A 21,720-nucleotide genomic window follows, 5' to 3' on the forward strand; every position below is an offset into this window, starting at 1 on the left:
GTCATTTTTCACAGAACTAAAACAAAAAATTTCACAATTTGTATGGAAACACAAAAGACCCCAAATAGCCAAAGCAATCTTGAGAAAGAAAAACAGAGCTGGAGGAATCAGGCTCCCTGACTTTCAACTACACTACAAAGCTACAGTAATCAAGACAGTATGGTACTGGCACAAAAACAGAAATATAGATCAGTGGAACAGGATAGAAAGCCCAGAGATAAACCCACGCACGTATAATCACCTTATCTTTGATAAAGGAGGCAAGAATATACAATGGGAAAAGACAGCCTCTTCAGTAAGTGGTGCTGGGAAAACTGGACAGCTACATGTGAAAGAATGAAATGAGAACACTCCCTAACACCATACACAAAAATAAACTCAAAATGAATTAAAGACCTTAATGTAAGGCCAGGCACTATAAAACTCTTGGGGGGAAACATAGGCAGAACACTCTATGACATAAATTACAGCAAGATCCTTTTTGACCCTCCTCCTAGAGAAATGGAAATAAAAACAAAAATAAACAAATGGGACCTAATGAACCTTAAAAGCTTTTGCACAGCAAAGGAAAACATAAACAAGACAAAAAGACAGGCCTCAGAATGGGAGAAAATGTTTGCAAGCGAAGCAACTGGCAAAGGATTAATCTCCAAAATTTACAAGCAGCTCATACAGCTCAATGTCAAAAAAACCGAAGAACCCAATCCAAAAATGGGCAGAAGACCTAAATAGACATTTCTCCAAAGAAGATATACAGATTGCCAACAAACACATGAAAGGATGCTCAACATCACTAATCATAGGAGAAATGCAAATCAAAACTACAGTGAGGTATCACCTCACACCGGTCACAATGGCCATCATCAAAAAATCTACAAACAATAAATGGTGGAGAGCGTGTTGAGAAAAGGGAACCCTCTTGCACTGTTGGTGGGAATGTAAATTGATACAGCCACTATGGAGAACAGTATGGAGGTCCCTTAAAAAACTAAAAATAGAACTACCGTATGACCCAGAAATCCCACTATTGGGCGTATGCCCTGAGAAAACCATAATTCAAAAAGAGTCATGTACCACAATGTTCATTGCAGCTCTATTTACAATAGCCAGGACATGGAAGCAACGTAAGTGTCCATCGATAGATGAATGGTTAAAGAAGATGTGGTACATATATACAATGCAATGTTACTCAGCCATAAAAAGAAACAAAATTGAGTTATTTGTAATGTGGTGGATGGACCTAGAGTCTGTCATACAGAGTGAAGTAAGTCAGAAAGAGAAAAACAAATACCGTATGCTAACACATATATATGGATTTAAAAAAAAAATGGTTCTGAAGAACCTAGGGGCAGGACAGCAATAAAGACGCAGACGTAGAGAATGGACTTGAGGACGTGGGAAGTGGGAAGGATAAGCTGGGATGAATTGAGGGATGGCATGGACTTATATACACTACCAAATGTAAAATAGATAGCTAGTGGGAAGCAGCCGCTTAGCACAGGGAGATCAGCTCGGTGCTTTGTGACCACCTAGAGGGCTGGAATTGGGAGGGTGGGAGGGAGACACAAGAGGGAGGAGATATGGGGCTATATGTATACGTATAGCTGATTCACTGTTATAAAGCAGAAACTAACACACCATTGTAAAGCAATTATACTCCACTGAAGATGTTAAAAAATAGAATATATTTTAATGTCTTATTGATGAAATAACATTTAAACATATTTAAACATAATATTTATTGCAGTTGAAACTTCATTGCTCTCAAATGAAGCACTGGGCACTGAATTTGGCAGTCCTTTTACATCTCTATGTGCCAGTTTCCCATTCTAGAAAACCAGAATTAGTGCTGAGAATAAATGAACAATTCCCATCAAGAAGTTAAAATTTTTAATGTTTTTCCTATAGAGAGCGTGCTTCTTAAGCTGTATGACAGTGTGACTCTGACTGAATGAAAATACAATTTACTTTAAAATCAGCAGGATCATAGTTGTTCCAAAGATATATACAGTATTTTTGAAATAACAGTCTAGCTCATTAATTTGGGGGTGATTATATAGTTTGTAGATTATCTAGGATTCTTTCTTCTTCCTTTCCTTCTCCTTCTCACTTCTTACCCTTGGATGGCTTTGGGATTCTTTATTATATCTGTCATGAGGTGGATGGGGGGATTTTAAGCCATGAGGCTAGTAGCTTATTTCTTACGTGAACTATCCCAAAGGAGAGTGTTGAACATTGTTGTTTTTTTTTTTTTGTTTGTTTGCGGTATGCAGGCCTCTCACTGTTGTGGCCTCTCCCGTCGCGGAGCACAGGCTCCGGACGTGCAGGCTCAGCGGCCATGGCTCACGGGCCCAGCCGCTCTGTGGCATGTGGGATCCTCCCGACATGGGGCACAAACCCGTGTCCCCTGCATCGGCAGGCGGACCCTCAACCACTGCACCACCAGGGAAGCCCCGAACATTGTTGTTTGAAATGACATCTTGGGTTATCTGCAGATTTTTGACATATACAATGTACAATTCCTGTCTAATTTAACCACAGACAGCTGAAGGTTGGCTATGTGTTAAGCCTGAAGTGCTTTTTCAAGAGCCTTCACTTCTTACAGTGAGTTAGGTGAGGGTAAAGCACTGGTTCCGAGTACTGAGGTTGGAAATGAAGCATGGAAAGGTTTAATAATTTCCTTGAGTTTTTCTGTTTTCTGTCCACTAAGGCATGTAAGCAAAGCATAAATGAAAATGAATTTGGTAGGCTGAATTGCAAATTTAAAAATTATAAAAGAAAGTCACATTTTAAAATTATGATAATTTGAAGGATTATTGGCAGTATATTCTAGTTAATTTGCAGCTTGTTAGAACCTTATCCTTTTATTTACATATCTTTTTCATTGGCATTCCCATTAACTTTAAGTGGAGCATGATGTGTGGAAAGAGATTGGGGGTGTGCTTAAGGGAATGAGAATTGAGCTGATTATTAAGAATGACATCACATAGCACTTTCATCCTAAGACTTTGTTTCAATAACTAAATAATCTGTGTTGATAATTTCATCTCAAGTAGCTTTTAGAAGAAGCATAAAAGGCTTATTTTTCCTATAAGTAGATTAGGTGGATTGTTCCCAACCCCCATCCTCATCACCCAAAATGAACTAGAAAATACAGAATATGCCTTCATTCATTTTCCTTAAACTTTTTGAGAATAGGAAGGTTTTCTTTTCCATATATTAATAAAATTCATAAAATAAAATGATACTCATTTATTTCAATAGTTTTTAATACTTTTAAAAGATTTGTGGTATCAGTAATCCAATTGGTTTACTACTGAAAGTAATTCACTTTACACTTTAGAGAAAAAAGAACAATTCACCATACAAACCAGTTAATTCTCTTCCATCAACTTTTTTAAAAAAAATAAATTTATTTATTTATTTTTGGCTGTGTTGGGTCTTCGTTGCTGCGTGCATGCTTTCTGTAGTTGCTGTGCACGGGCTTCTCATTGTGGTGGCTTATCTTGTTGCAGAGCAACAAGAGGGCTCTAGGCACGCAGGCTTCAGTAGTTGTGGATTGCGGGCTCTAGAGCACAGGCTCAGTAGTTGTGGCACACGGGCTTTGTTGCTCCGCAGCATGTCGGATCTTCCCGGTCCAGGGCTCGAACCCATGTCCCCTGCATTGGCAGGCGGATTCTTAACCACTGCGCCAACAGGAGAGTCCCTCTTCCATCAACTTTTACCAGAAATATTAGGGGGAAATGTGGTTCACTTATGGTCTGCTCTGTCAACCACCTCCTTTAGCAAGTAAGGACAATACATTCCAAACTTCAAACATCATTTTGTCTTAGTAAAAGCCATTTTTTTTCCCTTCCAACTTGGGAGATCGAGAATATTTCTCATTTCATTTTAGTTTCTCTCTAAAGACCACCTTTCCCTGCTAATCATGATAAAACAAGCAAGAACTGTTCATGCAGGCACTAGACGTGCACTTTGAGAAGAGATGTATCAGTTTTTCATCATTGGATGTAGGGTTTTAATAGATAACTTTGACTCAGAAATTCTGATTCGTAATACTTCTCAGTTCTGCTTTCTTTTATGACCACAGGTTATGCAATTAAACTTTTCTATGCCTCAGTCTGTTCTTGTACATCTACCACTTTGAAAGCCATCAGAGACACTCTAAAGAAGAATTACAGTTCATCTTCCACATCTACAGCACTTCAAAGGTCTTTGGGGAAGAGGTGTATTATACATAAATTTGATATGTGGGCATATTTTAAATAGGATATTGAGGTCTTATTTCAATAAGTTAAATTAATAAGGATATTATGTTCAGTTTACTGTAGTTTTTTTCTTTCCCCTTTCTATTACACTTTCTAGAACTTTTTTGAACAGTAGGAAATTTGACTTAGGCAAATGGAGTTTCGAGTATTTTTCCTTCTTATTATGGAATTTTTCAAGCATATATAAAAATAAAAGGAATAGTTTAATGAACCCCCATGTACTATAATCCAGTTTTATAGATTATCAGCATTCTATTAATATATTTTAAACAGCCATAGAATTATACTAATGAACATAAACCTTGCTCATTATTGAAGTGAAATCTTATGAAAAGTTGAGTGAAAATGAACTCTTACTATTAAATACTTTGGGAAGCATGTACCAGGAAAAATATTATAGATGGTAGAGAATACTATAATTTAAGTTTTTAGTTCTAAAGTGCTTAGTAAAAGTTTTAAAAGTTTAAGGATGGGGGGAATTCCATGGTGGTCCAGTGGTTAGGACTGCACACTTCCACTGCAGGGAAACAGATTCGATCCCTGGTCAGGGACCTGGGATCTTGCGTGCATGGTGTGGCCAAAAAAAAAGTTTAAGGATGGGTATAATGTGGCATTAATTGAAATCTCAAAATTACACTTTACTGTGCTTCTCAACTCAAAGTTTAACTTTACTGTGGCATAGTTTTATACCTCAAAGGCTAAAGAACCCAAGGAATTTTGAGAATGTTGGGAAATGTACAAGAAAATACAAATTATTGTTATCACTATAATTTGTTGTTATGGGTACAGGGGGGTTGGGAAGAAGAACAGTGTTTAAGTCTTATATCTTTCTCTGTTTCATGGTATTGTCTAAGAAGATGCTTACGTGTGAATTATTTAAGAACTTCGTTTATGTATCTATTGTTGTAGAACATGCCACCCCATGTGGAGTGGCATGGAGAAATTTATTAGTTAACCATTTTATTAGCTAGCAGTTCTGTAATCTAAGCTGGGCCCAGCTGGGCGGTTCTGCTGGTCTTGCCACGTCCAGCTAGCAGATTGGCTGGGGGCTGGGCTCAGCCAGGATGCTGCAATGGCTGGGTTTCTCCTCTCTGTCTAGTCTCAGGGCTCCTCTCCAGGTGACCTCTCCGCAGATTCTCTCCCGCAGAGTGGCTAGAGTTCTTACATGGCAGCTTAGGGCTCCAAGACACAAGAGGAGATGCTGCCAGGCCTTCCTAAGTCTTAGATTTGGAACCGGGACACTTCTGCTGTATTCTTTTGGTTAAGGCAGGTCACAGGTCTATCCTGGATTCAAGAGGTGGAAACTGTACAAGAGCATGAATAAGTGGAGGCAGGTACCAGACTACTACAGTCCTCATGATATGAGGTGATTATATTCAGAATATTTCTGAAAACAGAGTGTATGTGGGAGTTACAGTATTCAAGTGGTTTTCTGTGATGGTGATGAAAGAATTGCATTAAATTTACATTTCTAAAGATAAGCTTGGAGCCATGCTGCCATTAAGCTTGAGGTTAGCAATGTCAGAAGCTTATACTACCTAGCTTTTGTCTTTCCTATTGATTCAAACATTCATCTGCTTTACCTCTAGCGAAAATATTATGTTCTGAGTCTTCCAGCTGAAAGACTGGGATTTCTTTCTGGGGTGTATGTATATGTGTTTAGGGAGGTGAAAGATGGGAATGGGAGGGGAGGACAAGAATGTCTTACTGATTTTAAGAGGTTTGGGGCAGTATCCAGGATGAAAACTTGTCATTACACTTTTCCCTTCAGGACATTAAGTGTATTTTATCAATTTTAGAGCAATAACCAGATTGAGAAGATCACAGGTTTGGATGACCTAAGGGTCCTGCAGATCCTGGATCTGAGCCACAATCAGATCAGTAGCCTCCAAGGCTTAGAGAGTCATGACTTCTTGGAAGTGATCAACCTTGAGGATAATAAGGTAATGTCATATTATACTTTATATGTCTTGGTTTTAGTGTCTATAATTATTTCTCAAGTGCTATCACATTCAATGCCAGCTCAGGAAAGTTATTCTAGAAAACCTCCCGGAGCAACAGTTGAAGGACTGCTTTTTTTTTTTAAATAGTAATAATTCTTAATTTTTGAAAATTTGAAGATTCCTAATTACATTGTTTTGAAGGTTTAAACTGCAACCAGGTGCACATGACTTTGTGAAGTAGATATATTCGTGTGAAATTTGGGGTAGAAAGATGGCATGAGGAATGTCTGACGTGTCAGAGGAGGGAAACTAGAGACAAGAGAATAGTCTCAGGCTGGTGTTGCCGGTGTCCCATTTAATGAGAAGAGACACAGGAAGTGAATTCTTATATCCTATTTGTAACAATAGGGTACGTTCCCAACCCGAATGAGTTGGGGATTGGACTTACTCAAATTACCCTATCTGGCTTAATGCACACATTACTTCACCAATTGGCTTTCACTCTTTTTTTTTTTTTTTTTTTTTTTTTTGCGGTACGCGGGCCTCTCACTGTTGTGGCCTCTCCCGTTTTGGAGCATAGGCTCCGGACACACAGGCTCAACGGCCATGGCTCACGAGCCTAGCCGCTCCGCGGCACGTGGGATCTTCCCAGACCGGGGCCCGAACCCTTGTCCCCTGCATCAGCAGGCGTACTCTCAACCACTGCACCACCAGGGAAGCCCGGCTTTCACTCTTAATTACATTTTATTTTTAATAAAGCATTTGTGCTCCTAATCATGGTGTATTAAGTTGGTACCTATAACTCACCTCTTATGCAATCAGATCTACATTGTGATTTTATTCATCTCGAGTACTTTTTCATATTTTGGGGAAAAATTTCATAAGGAAGACGAATGGTTGTTTCTTCTTGAAGATGAAAATTTTGGCTAACCCTGAAAGAGACATAGATCCTAGCTGGAGTGAGATGCGTTCCTGTGGAGATATTTCTCTATTCGGCTGTGTTGGTGCTTATCAGCTGGGTCTGATGACTCTTTCTCCAATGAGCTTCCATTAGCTGTTAGATTTCTAAAAATCAAGAGAAGGAGGCAATCTTTAGGTCTGGGAAGAAGTGGATTTTTAATCACAGGCAAAAACTGTTCCTCCTCATTTTCACTTGACTTACATATTAAATTGTTTGTTAACTTCTAAGGTTAATTCTAGTGGGTGACTTTTGTTCACTGTCCCACCTGTCTTAGGAAGTCAGCCCAATCTCTGTCTCATATGGTTTTAGTGTCTTTTTCATGAAATGGTCATTAAAATGGTTTGCAGATACATACAGGTGGTGTTCAAATGGCAGAATGCACTCATTACATTTCAACTCAGTGCATCTCAGGATTTAGGAAAAGGAGTAATGGTAATAATAATGACAATTACAGTCATAAAATAATGCAGAGATTTTCATTGCGTATTTATGCACAAGGCACTGTTTTAAGCACTTTGCATATATCATCTCATTTAATCCTCATTATAACCCTATTATTATCGCTATTCTACAGATGAAGAAACTAGAGCAAAGAGACGTTAAGTAACTTGTCCAAAGTTATACCGTATCCAGTGAATAGCAGAGCCAGGGTTCAAACAGAATGATTTGCCTCCAGAGTCAGTGTTCTTAACCCTGCAGGCTAATACATTAAATGAAATGCTAATGGCCCTCCCTTCAGAAAAGTGTGTGGTGGTGTCATGATCTAGAAGAGTGCTTTCTGGCTTAAATATAATGTGAGCCTCATGTGTAATTTTAAATTTTCTAGTAGCCCCAATAAAAAGGTAAAAAGAAACAGGTGAAATTAATTTTTTGCTTTATTTAGCCCAATATATCCAAAATATTGTCATTTCAACATGTAATCTTTATAAAAATTATTGATGAGTTATTTTATATTCTGTTGTTTCATACTACGTTTAGGACATCTATTGTGTATTTTGCACAGTACATTTGAATTTATCCTAGCCATATTCCCAGTGGTAAGTAGCCACATAGGGCTAGTAACTACCATATTGGGTAGCACAGGTCTAGAAAGACCTCATGAATAGTATGGTGTTCTCTTCCATTCCAGGAGACTTTTCAGATTACATTTGAAATAGTTGAAGAAAAAAAGGGGGATCATTAGGGAAGAACAGAGTTTATAATTTTCAAATGTTGAAGAAACTCCATTAAAAAAGAAAAAAGTGGCCACACGTCCCAAAGGAGGGATCCTTTGGCAACAAGCGATGGGGTCCGTAACAATGGCACAATTCCCTCACTCCCCGCTGGGCAGGTTGGGGAACAACCAACAGTATGTGAAATATTCTGTAAGCCAAGCCATCCAAAGATTTCCTCAGAGGTTTCTCTAGCACTACTGAGAATACTGTGTATCGAGGACGGAAGATTTATCATTTAAGAGAAACATGACATAGCTATTGCTTCTCATACGATTAACTTGATGTTAGGAATATTATCTTATTGGGAGCACTTTTATCAGTATTATTTACTCGGTATAAGCTGTTGAAACATTGCCGTAGCTTTACATGATCGTTTGAACATCTCTTTTAAGTTTTTTTGCAAATTCATCATGAGCTGGTGATTTGGGGGCCTTTGTCACTCTCCACTCTACAATCCTTGTTAGATTTGAAGTCATTTCTATCATTTAAAACTTATCCCCCAAATGTTAACTCTATTACAACCTCAGCCTTTTCTTCTAGATGCAAGATATTGGTCTGGGAGTTACTTAGAGACCGCTCTTTTACTTCTCTGAGTCTTACTTGGTGTCATTATTTCATCTCTCTCTCTATCTAGCATGTATTTTACGAAGAAGACTTAACAGGCCTCTTTAGGTCTGGATGGTTAGGCTTGGAGAGCATGGCTTAAAAGGAAATGTCAAAGAAAGGAGCCAACTTCTCCCTACATAGTGGAAGTTGAAAGGCTTCTGCTTGGTGGGGAGTAGCCAACGGGGCAGAGGAGATCAGGGAAGAAGTGTAGACTGGAATCTGGGGATCAGCGCTGCTGGTATGACATTCTTGGCATCAGATGGCTGAAGTTCCTTTCAGAATATAATCTTTCTGGCAGTGTTTCACTTCAGGTGGTTTGGTGGAGTTGTGTCTGTACACCTTTTGTGATCGCCTGTGACACACACAGCCGTGGGTCTTGGCATTTGAAGAGAGAAGACGTGAGGGTGGGTCTGCTGCCGGGTGAGGTCTGCAGGACGGGGTGGGCGGCGCATGCAGGATGGCCCGTGTCTGGTGCACATCACCAGTTCAGCAGAGGTGGGCACTGGTAGCCAGGTGCCTCCACATGTGTTCCCCTCTGCCCTTACCCACTTCATCCTACCTTTGAAAGGACTGGGAGGGGAGCTGGATCCCTCTCATTTGACTCTCAAAAGACTGGTTCATCCCAACTGACATCTTAGTGATAATATTTTACATAGTCTGTGATTATTCTATTCATAGTGTTCACAGCATTTACAAGATCTTTCCATGTTAAGCACCATCGATGTTACCATCTTCTAAAATGGTTGCCTAGTGTTCCTATTGTGGGACTGTGCCATGGCTCATTTAATCACATAATGATGGAATTTTTCAGAATTGAGAAAATTTTAAACTTTTACCAAAACGTTAGACCGAATGCTCATGTATCTAATTTTCGTCTGTCTGATGATCTTTTCAGTATAAACCTCCTGAAGGTGGGACAGCTGGTTTATAGCTTATGCATGTGTAGCACATCCCCTCCCACCAGCGATGTCTGCAAGTGCACGTGGCCAGGATGCGTTGGTGAGACATGTTGGCTGCGAGGAAACATCTCCTCCTAACATTTGTGTTAGGTCCAAACACAAGAGCTGTAGGCTAGAAGGGAATCAATCTATTGATTGATTGAGCAGTGTGAACCAAAGTGACTCTTCCACCTTCCCAAATAGCACAGTATTTAAAAATTGATCCTTTTATCTTGTAGATGATCCAAATAGCAGTTTAATGGAGAGTCTAGTCATCTTATGGAAAAAGCATAACATTGCTATAAGCAGATTAATGTGTGCAGGTTGTATATTGTAACTCAGAATGGGCCTCTCATATTATGTCTTTGAAAATGGCATCCTTAGAACATGGCACATGTGTTCCTCCCCTGATTTAGCTTTGGGAATAGCTTACATTTCAACTGCATTTTGTCATTGGATAACTCAGGAACTATTAGTGACTCTGCTGTTGTAGTGATCTTACCATGCATGCAGAAATGACTTGGGGAGAAATAGAAATGAAAAAGTGATTATTAATTTTTTGTAAAAGTTCAGCATCTACATCTGAAACAAGATTATAATTATGCTAATTACAGGACATTCAAGGAAAACTGTTTGTCTTTAGTTTAGTGGAGAATTCAGGCCTGCTGCCACCCAAGCTCTATCCCTGCTCAAATTAAGGAACTATCAAGCAACCTTTTTCCCTCTTACTTTGTAAAGTCATGAAACATTACCTGACAAAAAAAGTGTATAACACATAAACGTACAGTTTAGCAAAGAATTTTAAGGTGAATAGTCATGTAACATTCACATCAAGAAATATGTCATACATGGGCTTCCCTGGTGGTGCAGTGGTTGAGAGTCCGCCTGCTGATGCAGGGGACACGGGTTCGTGCCCCGGTCCGGGAAGATCCCACATGCCATGGAGCGGCTGGGCCTGTGGGCCATGGCCACTGAGCCTGCGCATCCGGAGCCTGTGCTCCGCAACGGGAGAGGCCAAAGCAGTGAGAGGCCCCCATACTGCAAAAAAAAAAAAAAAAAGAAAAAAAAGAAAAGAAATATGTCATACAATCTCCCATGTTTACCTTTTCTTAAAACAATTATCTCATTGAAAAACTGATAGAGCTCCACATGTACATGCAGTAAGAAGGCTTCTCCAGCCACAGATGACCACAGTAACCAGCAGAAGCAGCGTTGGGGAGGGAGATTGGGGAGCTGGAGGCTAGGCAGAATAGTGATGGGGAGAAGCATGTAGCCCTTGCATGCATTTTTTGCAGTTTCTCTGATTCTATGTACTATTTAATTTCTGCCTTAAGATAAACGTGGGTGAGATGAGAAACATCTACCTCACTGTTGTCTATCCAGAGAGGAAAAAAGGAAATGTGGCTGAAAAAAGGAAATGTGGCTGTGAGTTTGCATTTACTGAAGGAGCATGCAATAATTCCCTTGTTCTGTGTAGCTTTGTGGAGTCTCATTAAAAAGCTGGATAGTCACAAGAGCAATTTTTAAAATAAGCTGAGTTTAAGGGATCCAAAGTAGCTCCTCTTATATTACGTTCTCTGTTGTCTTGGTGCATTTAGTCTGTTGATTATATTGTGTGTGTGTGTGTTTTTTTTGGATTAAACAGATTGCTGAGCTGGGTGAAATAGAATACATTGAAAACCTACGTCTCCTTCGAGTTCTCAATCTTCTAAGAAATCCAATTCGGGTGAGACATCCTTTATGTTGGGGGCAGAGGAGAGGGATGAGGACTTTCTTGAAATTCTTCATGAAGTGCTTTTGATAGAACATCAGGAATGTGAATAAGGTGTGTTTATCTTCATTCTCTATTAGAAGGTGTAAGCAAAGTCGCACCTATGTACCACCATAGGTGCATGTAAAGCCTGAAATTGAATACTGGTTGCCTACTCTGTGTGGTCATTTGTGACTCATCCGGGTGGTAATAAAGATTATCAGGCGGGAGCTATTGAGATTGTAGAGCAATGTCCTTTTACATGAAAGAATGCGTGATGCCTGAGGTGTAGACGGAATGTGGTTCCTATTTAATAACAGGGGAAAGTCTAAGATTAGACACTTAAAGAAATTCGCCTTGGGATTGTTGTAAAATTGGCATTGTAAAATGATTATAGAAAAAAATCATGTATTTCCTACTGATTCTTCACCTATGGATATCAAACTTTCAGACTTTTTCAGGATTCTTTTTTTTTCCCCCAGTGATAGATCCTTTCGCCTCAGATCTGTCCCTCCTTCTTTGTGCGTATGTCATTCATTCCCCTTTCTATCTATGTCCTTCACTCGCCTTTCCATAGACTCTTGAATTTGTATGTATCTCTGAGTACCTTTCTTTTTGTGTGTGTCTTGAGAAACGTATCCGGGCAGGCAAAAAATCAAAATGAAAAATAAGATCTAAAAATAAAAACAATGTTTGGTATGAGAATAGTGTCAGGCAATTTAAAGCATCCCTAGGAAAGAAAGTATTTAAAGTGGCCATCCCTCCCAGTTCCAGATCCATAAAGAGCATCTAGGTGTTTGCATAAATAAATAGCACAAACCCTTTCACATGTTAACTCATTTATATATAAACTTCCCCCACATTTGCACTTTGAAGTACACAAAAGGTACCATTGTATATTCATTTCATGTATATCATCCTCAGAATGCATCACCCACTTAATATCTTTCCCTTCAAAGAGATGTAGCTTCTTAATACAAAATAACTGTAACTATATTTCTAAAAGGCAGGTAATCCTAACACAGAAGATGATAGGGAGTAATATGAGGGTTGTTCTGTAAGTGAATATCATTTTATTATTGTAAAACAAATTCATAATTAATCATACAAATTAATATAAAACAATACAAAGTAATAAATAATTAGAAATTAATGAAACTCCTTGGAATTAGAAGATAGGGTTTGGGTCACTGGCCATAGAACCTTAGATGAAATACTTCACTTCTCCAAGCCTCAGTTGTTTTTTCTTTAGAAACGAACATAGTCAGAGCTGTCCTGCTTATCTCACAGGGAGATTAACAAGATCACACATTTGAAAAGCTTTATAAGTTACAAGGCACAGTCTGCGTTTGAGTTGTTAATATAAGGGGACTGGTAAGCTGAAAATGTAAAGACCTATGCAGGGTGTGTGTGTGTGTGTGTGTGTGAATGAATGACAGCGTTAGTAGGTGAAAGCCCTAAGCTCATGAAAGTAGACTGCTAGTGGAAAAGGAAGGTAACTGAATAACCCTCTTGATATTTTAAACAGGAAGAATCTGACTATTGTTCCTTCGTAATTTTTATGCTACTTCGATTAACAGAATTAGATCAGAAGAAGATAAGAGTGGAAGAAAAGGTATGTAATCATATCATTTCCTGTGTTTATGAGATGATAGGCTCAAAAGCTCATGCTGCCTGCTGCAAGGCCAATACAATCCATAAACGATTGCATAACAGCATGTACCGTCATTATTTAGGGGGCGTTTCCTTGTCCTAGGAGCTATCTGCTTCACCCTCTGCAGAGCTGAGTGTCAACACAAATGCAGTGAAAGCCCTGCTCTTGGTACAGTGAGGAGACTGGCTGTGGGAAACAGAAGCAGCCCCCGTGTACATAGGCTGGCAGCAGTATAGCCGACTGTTAGTTTGGGTGATAGCTATCGTATTTGGAGGGTGTGTGATCCTATCTGTGTTACTCGAAAAGTTCACTTAATAATGAAGTGAATTATAATGTCATTCTAACACATCATCGAAAAGGACTCAAATAAATCAATACTCTGCTTTTTAAATCCTTTATGCTACTCTTTAAGATAATGATTCTTCTGGACACAAGTTGAGAGTAACCAGACATTGAATGCTAGCGCCTGCCAGCCCCTTCCATACCTGTGGAAGCTAATTTGTCATGCTGTCATGACTGGTGTCAGCTGAAATCTCCACTAATGAGGGGTTTCTTACACTGGATGCAAATTTGAGATGGGAATGAAAAAGCAGGTATAAATACGCAAAGAGGCAGATATTCCAGTTCATAAATGCCTTTCTGAAATCTTGGTTAAAAAATAGTTACAGATGCAAGTCTGTTATCATTCTCTCACTCAAAGGCACTTATTAGATTTCTCTTTCCCTTTAACATTGTGCGAAGGGAATAACATTTAAAACCACGCATTAGATAAAGGTATGGTAGACAAGAATAGTGTATTTACAGGGATGACAAGGCCGGGGGACGGAGAACTATCCATCGTGGGGAAAAGGCCCATATCTTTGAAAAGAGAAAGTTACACTAAAAGAGGGGGAGGTTTAGTAGAATTTGAGATCATAGGAATAGTTCTTGGCATGATGGCATGAGGAAAAATTCTGCAGTAACAACTCCCTGGAATCTAGAGCTATGAATTTTATTTCTTTTCATACTAAAAGTTGAAATGTTTACTATATTAAAGGTCATCTTAGACTTTAGAGGTTTTGATTTTGCTTTTTTCCTTTCAAACCAGGGAGTATAAAGAAATAGGTGACCAAGGGGCTCCAGCTCAATACTTTAAAATAATTATTATTCTTTAGGTTTTAGGAAAGTTAGAGTAGACATGAAGACAGAACACAGATTCCTGGTCACGTGTCTAGGACATTTCATTATAGAAAATCTAAGGCTTGTCTTCCTTTTAAAACGAATTTTTTTTTCTTTTCCCTTTGCATTTCTAATTCTGGAAAAGGTCGCGGCAGTGAACAAATACAACCCTCCCCCAGAAGTGGCCGCAGCCCAAGATCACATGACCCATGTTTTCAACAGCCTGATGCAGCCACAGAGGATCTTTGACAGGTATTTCTTAGGGACCCTTTGGGTAGAACACGGGGTAGCCAGCATAGGACAACCTCATCATTTCCCTAGCCCTCTATTTTGTGACCCATTCCTTTCTCACCTCTCTGAGGGAGGGGATCAGGTCTTTATTTGACAGGCTGTGTAGTCTCAGATATAGTATATTATCATCACATGTTTGAATGTGGGGCTCACTTGTTGGCATTTTCCCAAGTGTGGTGATGAGTAGATTCAACATCCCTCTTTCATCTGGACCCTTGAATGGTGGCTAGCCTGTGACATAGGATGGTGAAATGAAAAAGAAAAAAAGTTTGCCAACTTTTCTGCTGTAGGATAGAACCACAGACCTTAGCCTCATTAACAGAGAATTGTGACGATCTCTATCCATTGTCAGTTTCTCCTTAGCTGTGCGTGAATGCTAGATACCCCTGCCAAAGAGCACCCAAGACTGCAGGTTATACGTTAGAGAGTCCCTAGAAGGAGGCCCTCCTCACCTGAGGGAAACCCGAAACAGTCTTTACAGTGATTGCCCTGAGCCCCAGGCAACCTAGCAGGGAGAAGTCACCCAGCTTGGTTGAACACAGGAACAGCATCTCTCACCTCTGAGTTCGAAGATAAATTTACCACGATTTCGCCATATCTTTTTAAACAGTCTGTTGGAGCAGATGGCCATTTACGCTATAAGTATAATACAGAAATTCTATCAATGCCCAAAGGCATTTTAAAATTACTTGTAAAATCTCTTGGTTATAAATGGCTTCTCTTCTTCATGTGGTCTGCTCCTGTACTTCACACAGTTGGTTTCCCACAGAGAGAAGATGTTTTATTTTGCGTCCAGGACATGATTTTTTACATGTAATTTAATAATGTAGACGTTGACAGTTTTATATATTTATGGTAGCTCTCTAGGTGAAATGATTTATCATTTATTTGCATACATCTGGAAAAGCACATTTGATTTAAAAGAAGGGCATTTATGTCCTCATTGTATTTCTTTTCTAGTTTATGAGATTGCTAGTTGTTTCATGCTTTAGGGTACATTTATATAAAAATATGTATCAAAGAAATTTACAGCAATGTCTGATAAACACGTATTTCTGGATCATTTCTGACTGTCAGGCAGAGAAGAGCAAATGGCCAAGCAGCCCCAGATGCTCTGGGATGGAGCAGGGCTCACTCTGAAAAGCTCATGGAGGCAGGAGCAGGGGTGCCATGCCCTTCCCACTCTGAGTCAGGACGCAGCTCCCTGGCAGCCCCAGGAGTCAGGCTCTAGGAGAGGAACCCTGACTCTTGGTCTTGGGACTTTTAGGCTGTGATATTTGGGAATCACTGTCCCCTCTTCTGGCAGGATTGGAGTGAGGATCCAGTATTGAAATGACATGGCAGAACCTTGACTCTGGCCTGGTAGTCAGTGATAGCTTTCTTGCTCTCACCTATGACAAGGTTCTCCAGGCTGATCTTGTACAAGTCCTGTCCAAACTCTGGAATCGGCCATTTCTCCAAGAAGCCCTGGTTTGTTTCAGTGAGAAATGGTATTTCCCAATCATAATGTGGGTGCTAGAGACAAACATGGCACTGGGTTGATCATTGTTTCCACGTCTTTTAGTGGACAGAGCTAGGGATATATTTCCTTCCCTCCCTCCCTCCCCTCCCTCCCCTCCCTCCCCTCCCTCCCCTCCCTCCCCTCCCTCCCCTCCCTCCCCTCCCTCCCCTCCCCTCCTTCTTTCCTTCCTTCCTTCCCTACATTCATTGATCCATCTATCTATTCTTTCTATCTATCCATCCACCTATCTTGCCTATTTGTACCTACCTATTACATCTGTTCAATCTTTTATATCTATCTAATCTGTATTTAGAGAGATCCATCTATAGATAGATGGTAAAACACCTCCTGAATTCATATTGGTACAATTCAATTTCAAGACTGTAGTTGAGCTTTTACTTAATCTCATCTCTGTTACATCTGTATCTCCTTTTCTCCCTCACCAAAGACACAGAGGAAGATGGAATTAGAATATCCCATAATTGCTCTTTTTTAAAGTCCCATATTACACCACAACAGTGTCAGAATACCAGTAGTAATAATTACTGGAAACATGAAAAACATATTTTGCCTATGTTCCTCCCATTAACCATTCCCTCATTGTGTTTTATTGTGGTAAAAAAAAAAAAAAAAAAAAATATATATATATATATATATATATATATAAAACACATAAAATTTGCCATTTTAACCGCTTTAAAGTGTACAGTTCAGGGCTTCCCTGGTGGCGCAGTGGTTGAGAGTCCGCCTGCCGATGCAGGGGACACAGGTTCGTGCCCCGCTCCGGGAAGATCCTGACCGCTGAGCCTGCACGTCTGGAGCCTGTGCTCCGCAACGGGAGAGGCCCGCGTACTGCAAAAAAAAACAAAAAAAAAGCGTACAGTTCAGTGGCATTAATTATATTCACAATGTTGTGCAACCATCACCACCATCTGTTTCCAAAACTTTTTCATCAGCCTGAGCAGAAGCTCTGTAAACATTAGGCAATAACTCCCCATTTCCTGCTACTCCCAGTCCCTGGTAATTTCCAGTGTACTTTCTGTCTCTCTGAATTTGCCTACTCTATATATTTTATATAAGCATCAATCACTCCATTTTAAAAATAGTGTACTGTATTTATATTGTCAGAACATATATCCATCACACACTATACTTTCTCCTTTGCTGTCATTTAGTCTTACTTTTCTGGGTAACGGCATATTTATTGCTCACTGCCAGCCCTTACAACTGATGCCTCCTCTTGAGTCATTTTGGTTGTATGAAGCTTGTTCTCTAGCAGATTCCTTAGGAAGAGCTGTGGAATCAGTATCTCTTGAAATCTTGCATGTTGATAATATTCTCTGCCCTTTACACTTGAAAGTCATTTTTGCTATATGTAAAGTCCATGGCTCACACTTTTTCCCTTGAGAATATTAGAAGGGTTGCTCCATTTTCTTTTGGTGGAAAACATTGCTGTCAAAAAACTGGTGACAATCTAATTTTCTTCCCCTTATAAATCATGTGTTCTCTTTTTCTAGCTGAATAATCCCCCCAGCTTTTTTTAAGCCCAGTAATTTTACTAGACTATGTCTTGGTATTATTGTTACAACATTTATAGCCCAGTTGTTCTAGGCTAATATTCTCAGGTATGTTGTATAGTGTTATTTTATTTTTTTTAATTTCAGAAAGGTTTTCTTGAATGACAGTCTTTAATATTTGTTCCTTATCTTTGGTTTTCTTCTTCATGAAGAAGGTCTCCTTTGCCTATCCTCAATATTTGTCACTTTCTCTCAAAATTCTTTCCTTTAATTACTTAAAAAAATTATTTCGAGGTAATTTTAGATTCACATGCAGTTGTAAGAAATAATACAGAGAAATTCTAGATATCTTTCACCCAGTTTCCTCCAGTGGTAATATCTTGCTTAGCTAAAGTAGAATATCAAAACCAGGAAGCTGACATTGATACAAGCCACCAACCTTATCAAGTTTCACCAGTTTTGCATGTGCTCCTGTGTACATTTAGTTCTATGCGATTTTATCACATGTGTAGATTCATATGAGCATGACTCCAGTCAAGATACAGGAGTTTTATCACATGGATCCCTTTGCTTCCCTTTTATAGCTGCAGCCACCTCCCTCCTGCTTATCTTCCCTAACGTTTGGCAACCAATAATCTGTTCCCCTTCTCTGTAATGCTGTCATTTCAAGAAGGCTATATAAATGGAATCATAGAGTATATGTATAACCTTTTGGGGTTGACTTTTTTTTTTTAACTTAGCCTCTGTTGAATATATCAATGGTTCATTCCTTTGTATTGCTGAGTAGTATTCCTTGGTATGAATGCACCACAATTAGTTTAACCAACCATCGAAGGACATCTGGGCTGATTGCAGTTTTTGGCTACTACAAATACAGCTTTTATGAGTATTCACATGTAGGCTTTTGGACGTTGCAGTTTCAACCTGCCTGCTTTCTGCTGGATACCCATTGTTTTGGGGTTCCCTTGTTCTCAGACGCTGCACGTTGCTTCCTCCTTCTTCCTCTTGCCCAGCTTCCAGTGCCGTAAACGTCTTGCGGGTTTGTGGCTTTTCATCTGGTTTGTTATCCACATTTTCCATGGGCTTTTGTTCTCAAGTTTTCCTGTTTTCCTGTGAGTGTTTAGAGAGATTGAAAAATTATGCTGCACTGCCCCCATTCTTCACAGAATCTATACCTCAACCATGATTTTTTTCAAAATATTATATTTTATTCCATACTTCTAGAATTTGTGTCTTGAGTGGAACCCAAACACTTCAGCTCTGCATGTTGCAAGAGATTTTATATAAATTAGTCCTTTGGTCTTTTAGACCAGAAGCCATGCCGAGATTCATATATCAGCTCTTACTTATTAGTTGTTACTTTGAACAAGTTAATTAACCTCTCTGTACTTCAGTTTCTTTATGTGTTAAGTGTTATTACAGCTTCCTGTGATAATTAAATGAGGTAATGCATGTAAGACACCTAGAATAGCACCTGGCATATAGTAACTGTTCAGGTAAATTTCAGTGATTACTGTTTTCTTTGCACATGAGTATTCTTTTTTTTTTATTGGAGTATAATTGCTTTACAATGTTGTGTTAGTTTCACATCTGTGTTCTAATTGGATAGATACAGATGTTAAAGTTTACCTCTCAGAGGGCAGTCTTATTTCTTTCATTTTGAAGTTCTTGGGGGGAATACTTTATCAACCAAGAATTAATATCTCTTACCATATTTTTCCTTTAAAAAATCTTGTTAAGGTAAATATTTTTGCTATTTTGCAGTCGACTTGCTTCTGGAAAGTAGGACCATCCTTCCATAGAGTGTCTACATGTAGTAAATGCTGGATTACTGGATTAATTGTGATTGTGACATGGACACTTTACACACTGGATGCATTAATATGCATGTCTGTTCTGCCCTGTTGCAGCACCCTTCCTAGTCTGGATGCCCCTTATCCCATGTTGGTATTAGCTGGTCCTCAAGCATGTGGTAAACAAGAACTCGCTCACCGCCTCTGCAGACAGTTCAGCACTTACTTCAGATACGGGTAAGTTTCTTTATTGGCTGGTAAGGCTGTAAAATGTCGGATATTGCTAATGTTGGCTATTAAAATGTACATAGAAGGCTTATGAGCTTCTTTGCCAGTTATTACACTGTGATATTCACTGTATTTTTTTTTTTTTTACTTTAATCCTCCAAATGTTTTACTTAATTCAGTGACAGCCGAAATCACGCCCCAAGGTTTGGAAATACACGTGGTTGTAATAAAGCATCATGGTGTTGGAACACGGGCTCCTCCTGTTGCCATGTGGTGTGACAACATGAATCACAATGTTGTGATGGATGGTGGGTGGGTCTGTGCACCGGTGACAGCCTCTCCTCATCTCTGTTGGAGCCCACGCTGCCAGCACGTCAGCTGCTTTATTTCCACGCGGGTCTTTCTCTTTTGAGGGATATTTCAGAAGGAAGGAAAGAGAAATGGCAGCAAAAGATTTCCTTTTCCTTTCCCTCAGGTTAGCATTCAATACACTTTCAGTTTTCTGGAGCAGATATTTTGCTGTGTGGTTCCCTAATGACTCAGTTAAAATAGCAGAATATGTCCAAAAGCCTAGAACCATCCTAGAAAATCTTCAGCTGGATTTACAGACTTTTTAAAGGTGTCTGGGTCTCAGATTTAGTTATTGCTGTGACCTTTTAAACTGGTTTCCTCTTTTATTTTATGTATGGCAAAGACATTACTGTTGGATTAGTGATGTTTGTCAGTGAGCTGAGAATGTGACTGCAAAGATATATAGGACAGCAAGAAAAAGAAATGCACATTATTTTCTAATGCTGTTGCACACAGGTTCCTTCCCTTAAGCTACACATGTTCAAACAGTGTAAATACTATTTTAAACAGGTCTAGTTATCTAGAGATCTAAAATTACATTCCTCATTTGAACAAATCCAGAATACAAATACTGTAGAATAATTTACTCATTAATATATTCTAAACACCCTGAAGCAACCAAAATAAATTAAAACTTAATATCAAAATTAAAAAGTACAGAGTGTCATTATGCTTATACAGCGGTACTGAACCTGTTTCAAAAGATAAGTGGAGCACAATGAACGGACGATCAAATTAGGGCAGGAAGGTGTATCCTGACTATCGTGCTAATGTATAAACCTGGAACCTTTCAGCAAACCAAAGCTTTGCTGAAGACTTTGGTTACATAAAGACTTACATAAACCAAAGCTTTCCCTGGTTAGAAGTCCTTTCACATCTCTGACACCAATTCTGTTGCAAATGGTTCATAGCCTATCCTTCATATTTGTTTGTGATATGCACTCTGAGGCACGCTGGGCCAGATGTGTTCTTAGAGGTGTTTATTAACTCATCGTCAGGATTCTGATCCAGTCGGCCTCAACATTCTCACCTCGATAGGCCCCCTCAATGTTCATTTTCATTAAATCCTGCTTTTCCCCTATTAGAATGTCTATCCGTCAAGCTTGGGATGATGTATTTAATGCCTGTTTCCCATGCTCGACTGTAAGCCCAATGAGGGTGGGGACCAATGTCAGCTTTGTTCACCACTGAGTTCTCATTGTTCAGCAGAAGGCCAGGAACTTAATAAATGCATGAAAAATATTTGCTAAATGAAACACTAAGTGATTGAGTGAATGGATGGATGAATGAATTAATGGTATTATATGCAAAATTTAGTGGGAAATAACTGTGGTAAGAAGCATAGGTGGTTTTTCCCAACCTCCACTGATGGATACATGGAGAGATGAAGGGATTCATTCATTTGTTCATCCATTCTTTCAATAAATATTTATTGAGTTCTTCCCATGTGATAGGTCCTGAAGATACAGTGGGAACAAGATCGGTGAGGCCCTTGCCTTAATGAAACTTATAACCTGGTAGGGGACTCAGACCTTAGTTAGCATCAT

General features: G+C 39.3%; 1 protein-coding gene across 1 annotated transcript in view; it reads left to right on the forward strand.

Annotated features, from left to right (window-relative positions):
• LOC101338287 (leucine-rich repeat and guanylate kinase domain-containing protein) overlaps positions 1-21,720 on the forward strand; it is a 126,573-nt gene that overhangs the window by 37,758 nt on the left and 67,095 nt on the right. Inside the window, 5 exon segments of the mRNA XM_033863285.2 lie at positions 6,068-6,211; positions 11,576-11,656; positions 13,209-13,295; positions 14,638-14,744; positions 19,712-19,831. Of these exon segments, the coding sequence (XP_033719176.1) occupies positions 6,068-6,211; positions 11,576-11,656; positions 13,209-13,295; positions 14,638-14,744; positions 19,712-19,831 (539 nt within the window).

Source organism: Tursiops truncatus, chromosome 9 (assembly GCF_011762595.2).
Source record: "Tursiops truncatus isolate mTurTru1 chromosome 9, mTurTru1.mat.Y, whole genome shotgun sequence".
NCBI classification, from domain to species: domain Eukaryota; kingdom Metazoa; phylum Chordata; class Mammalia; order Artiodactyla; family Delphinidae; genus Tursiops; species Tursiops truncatus.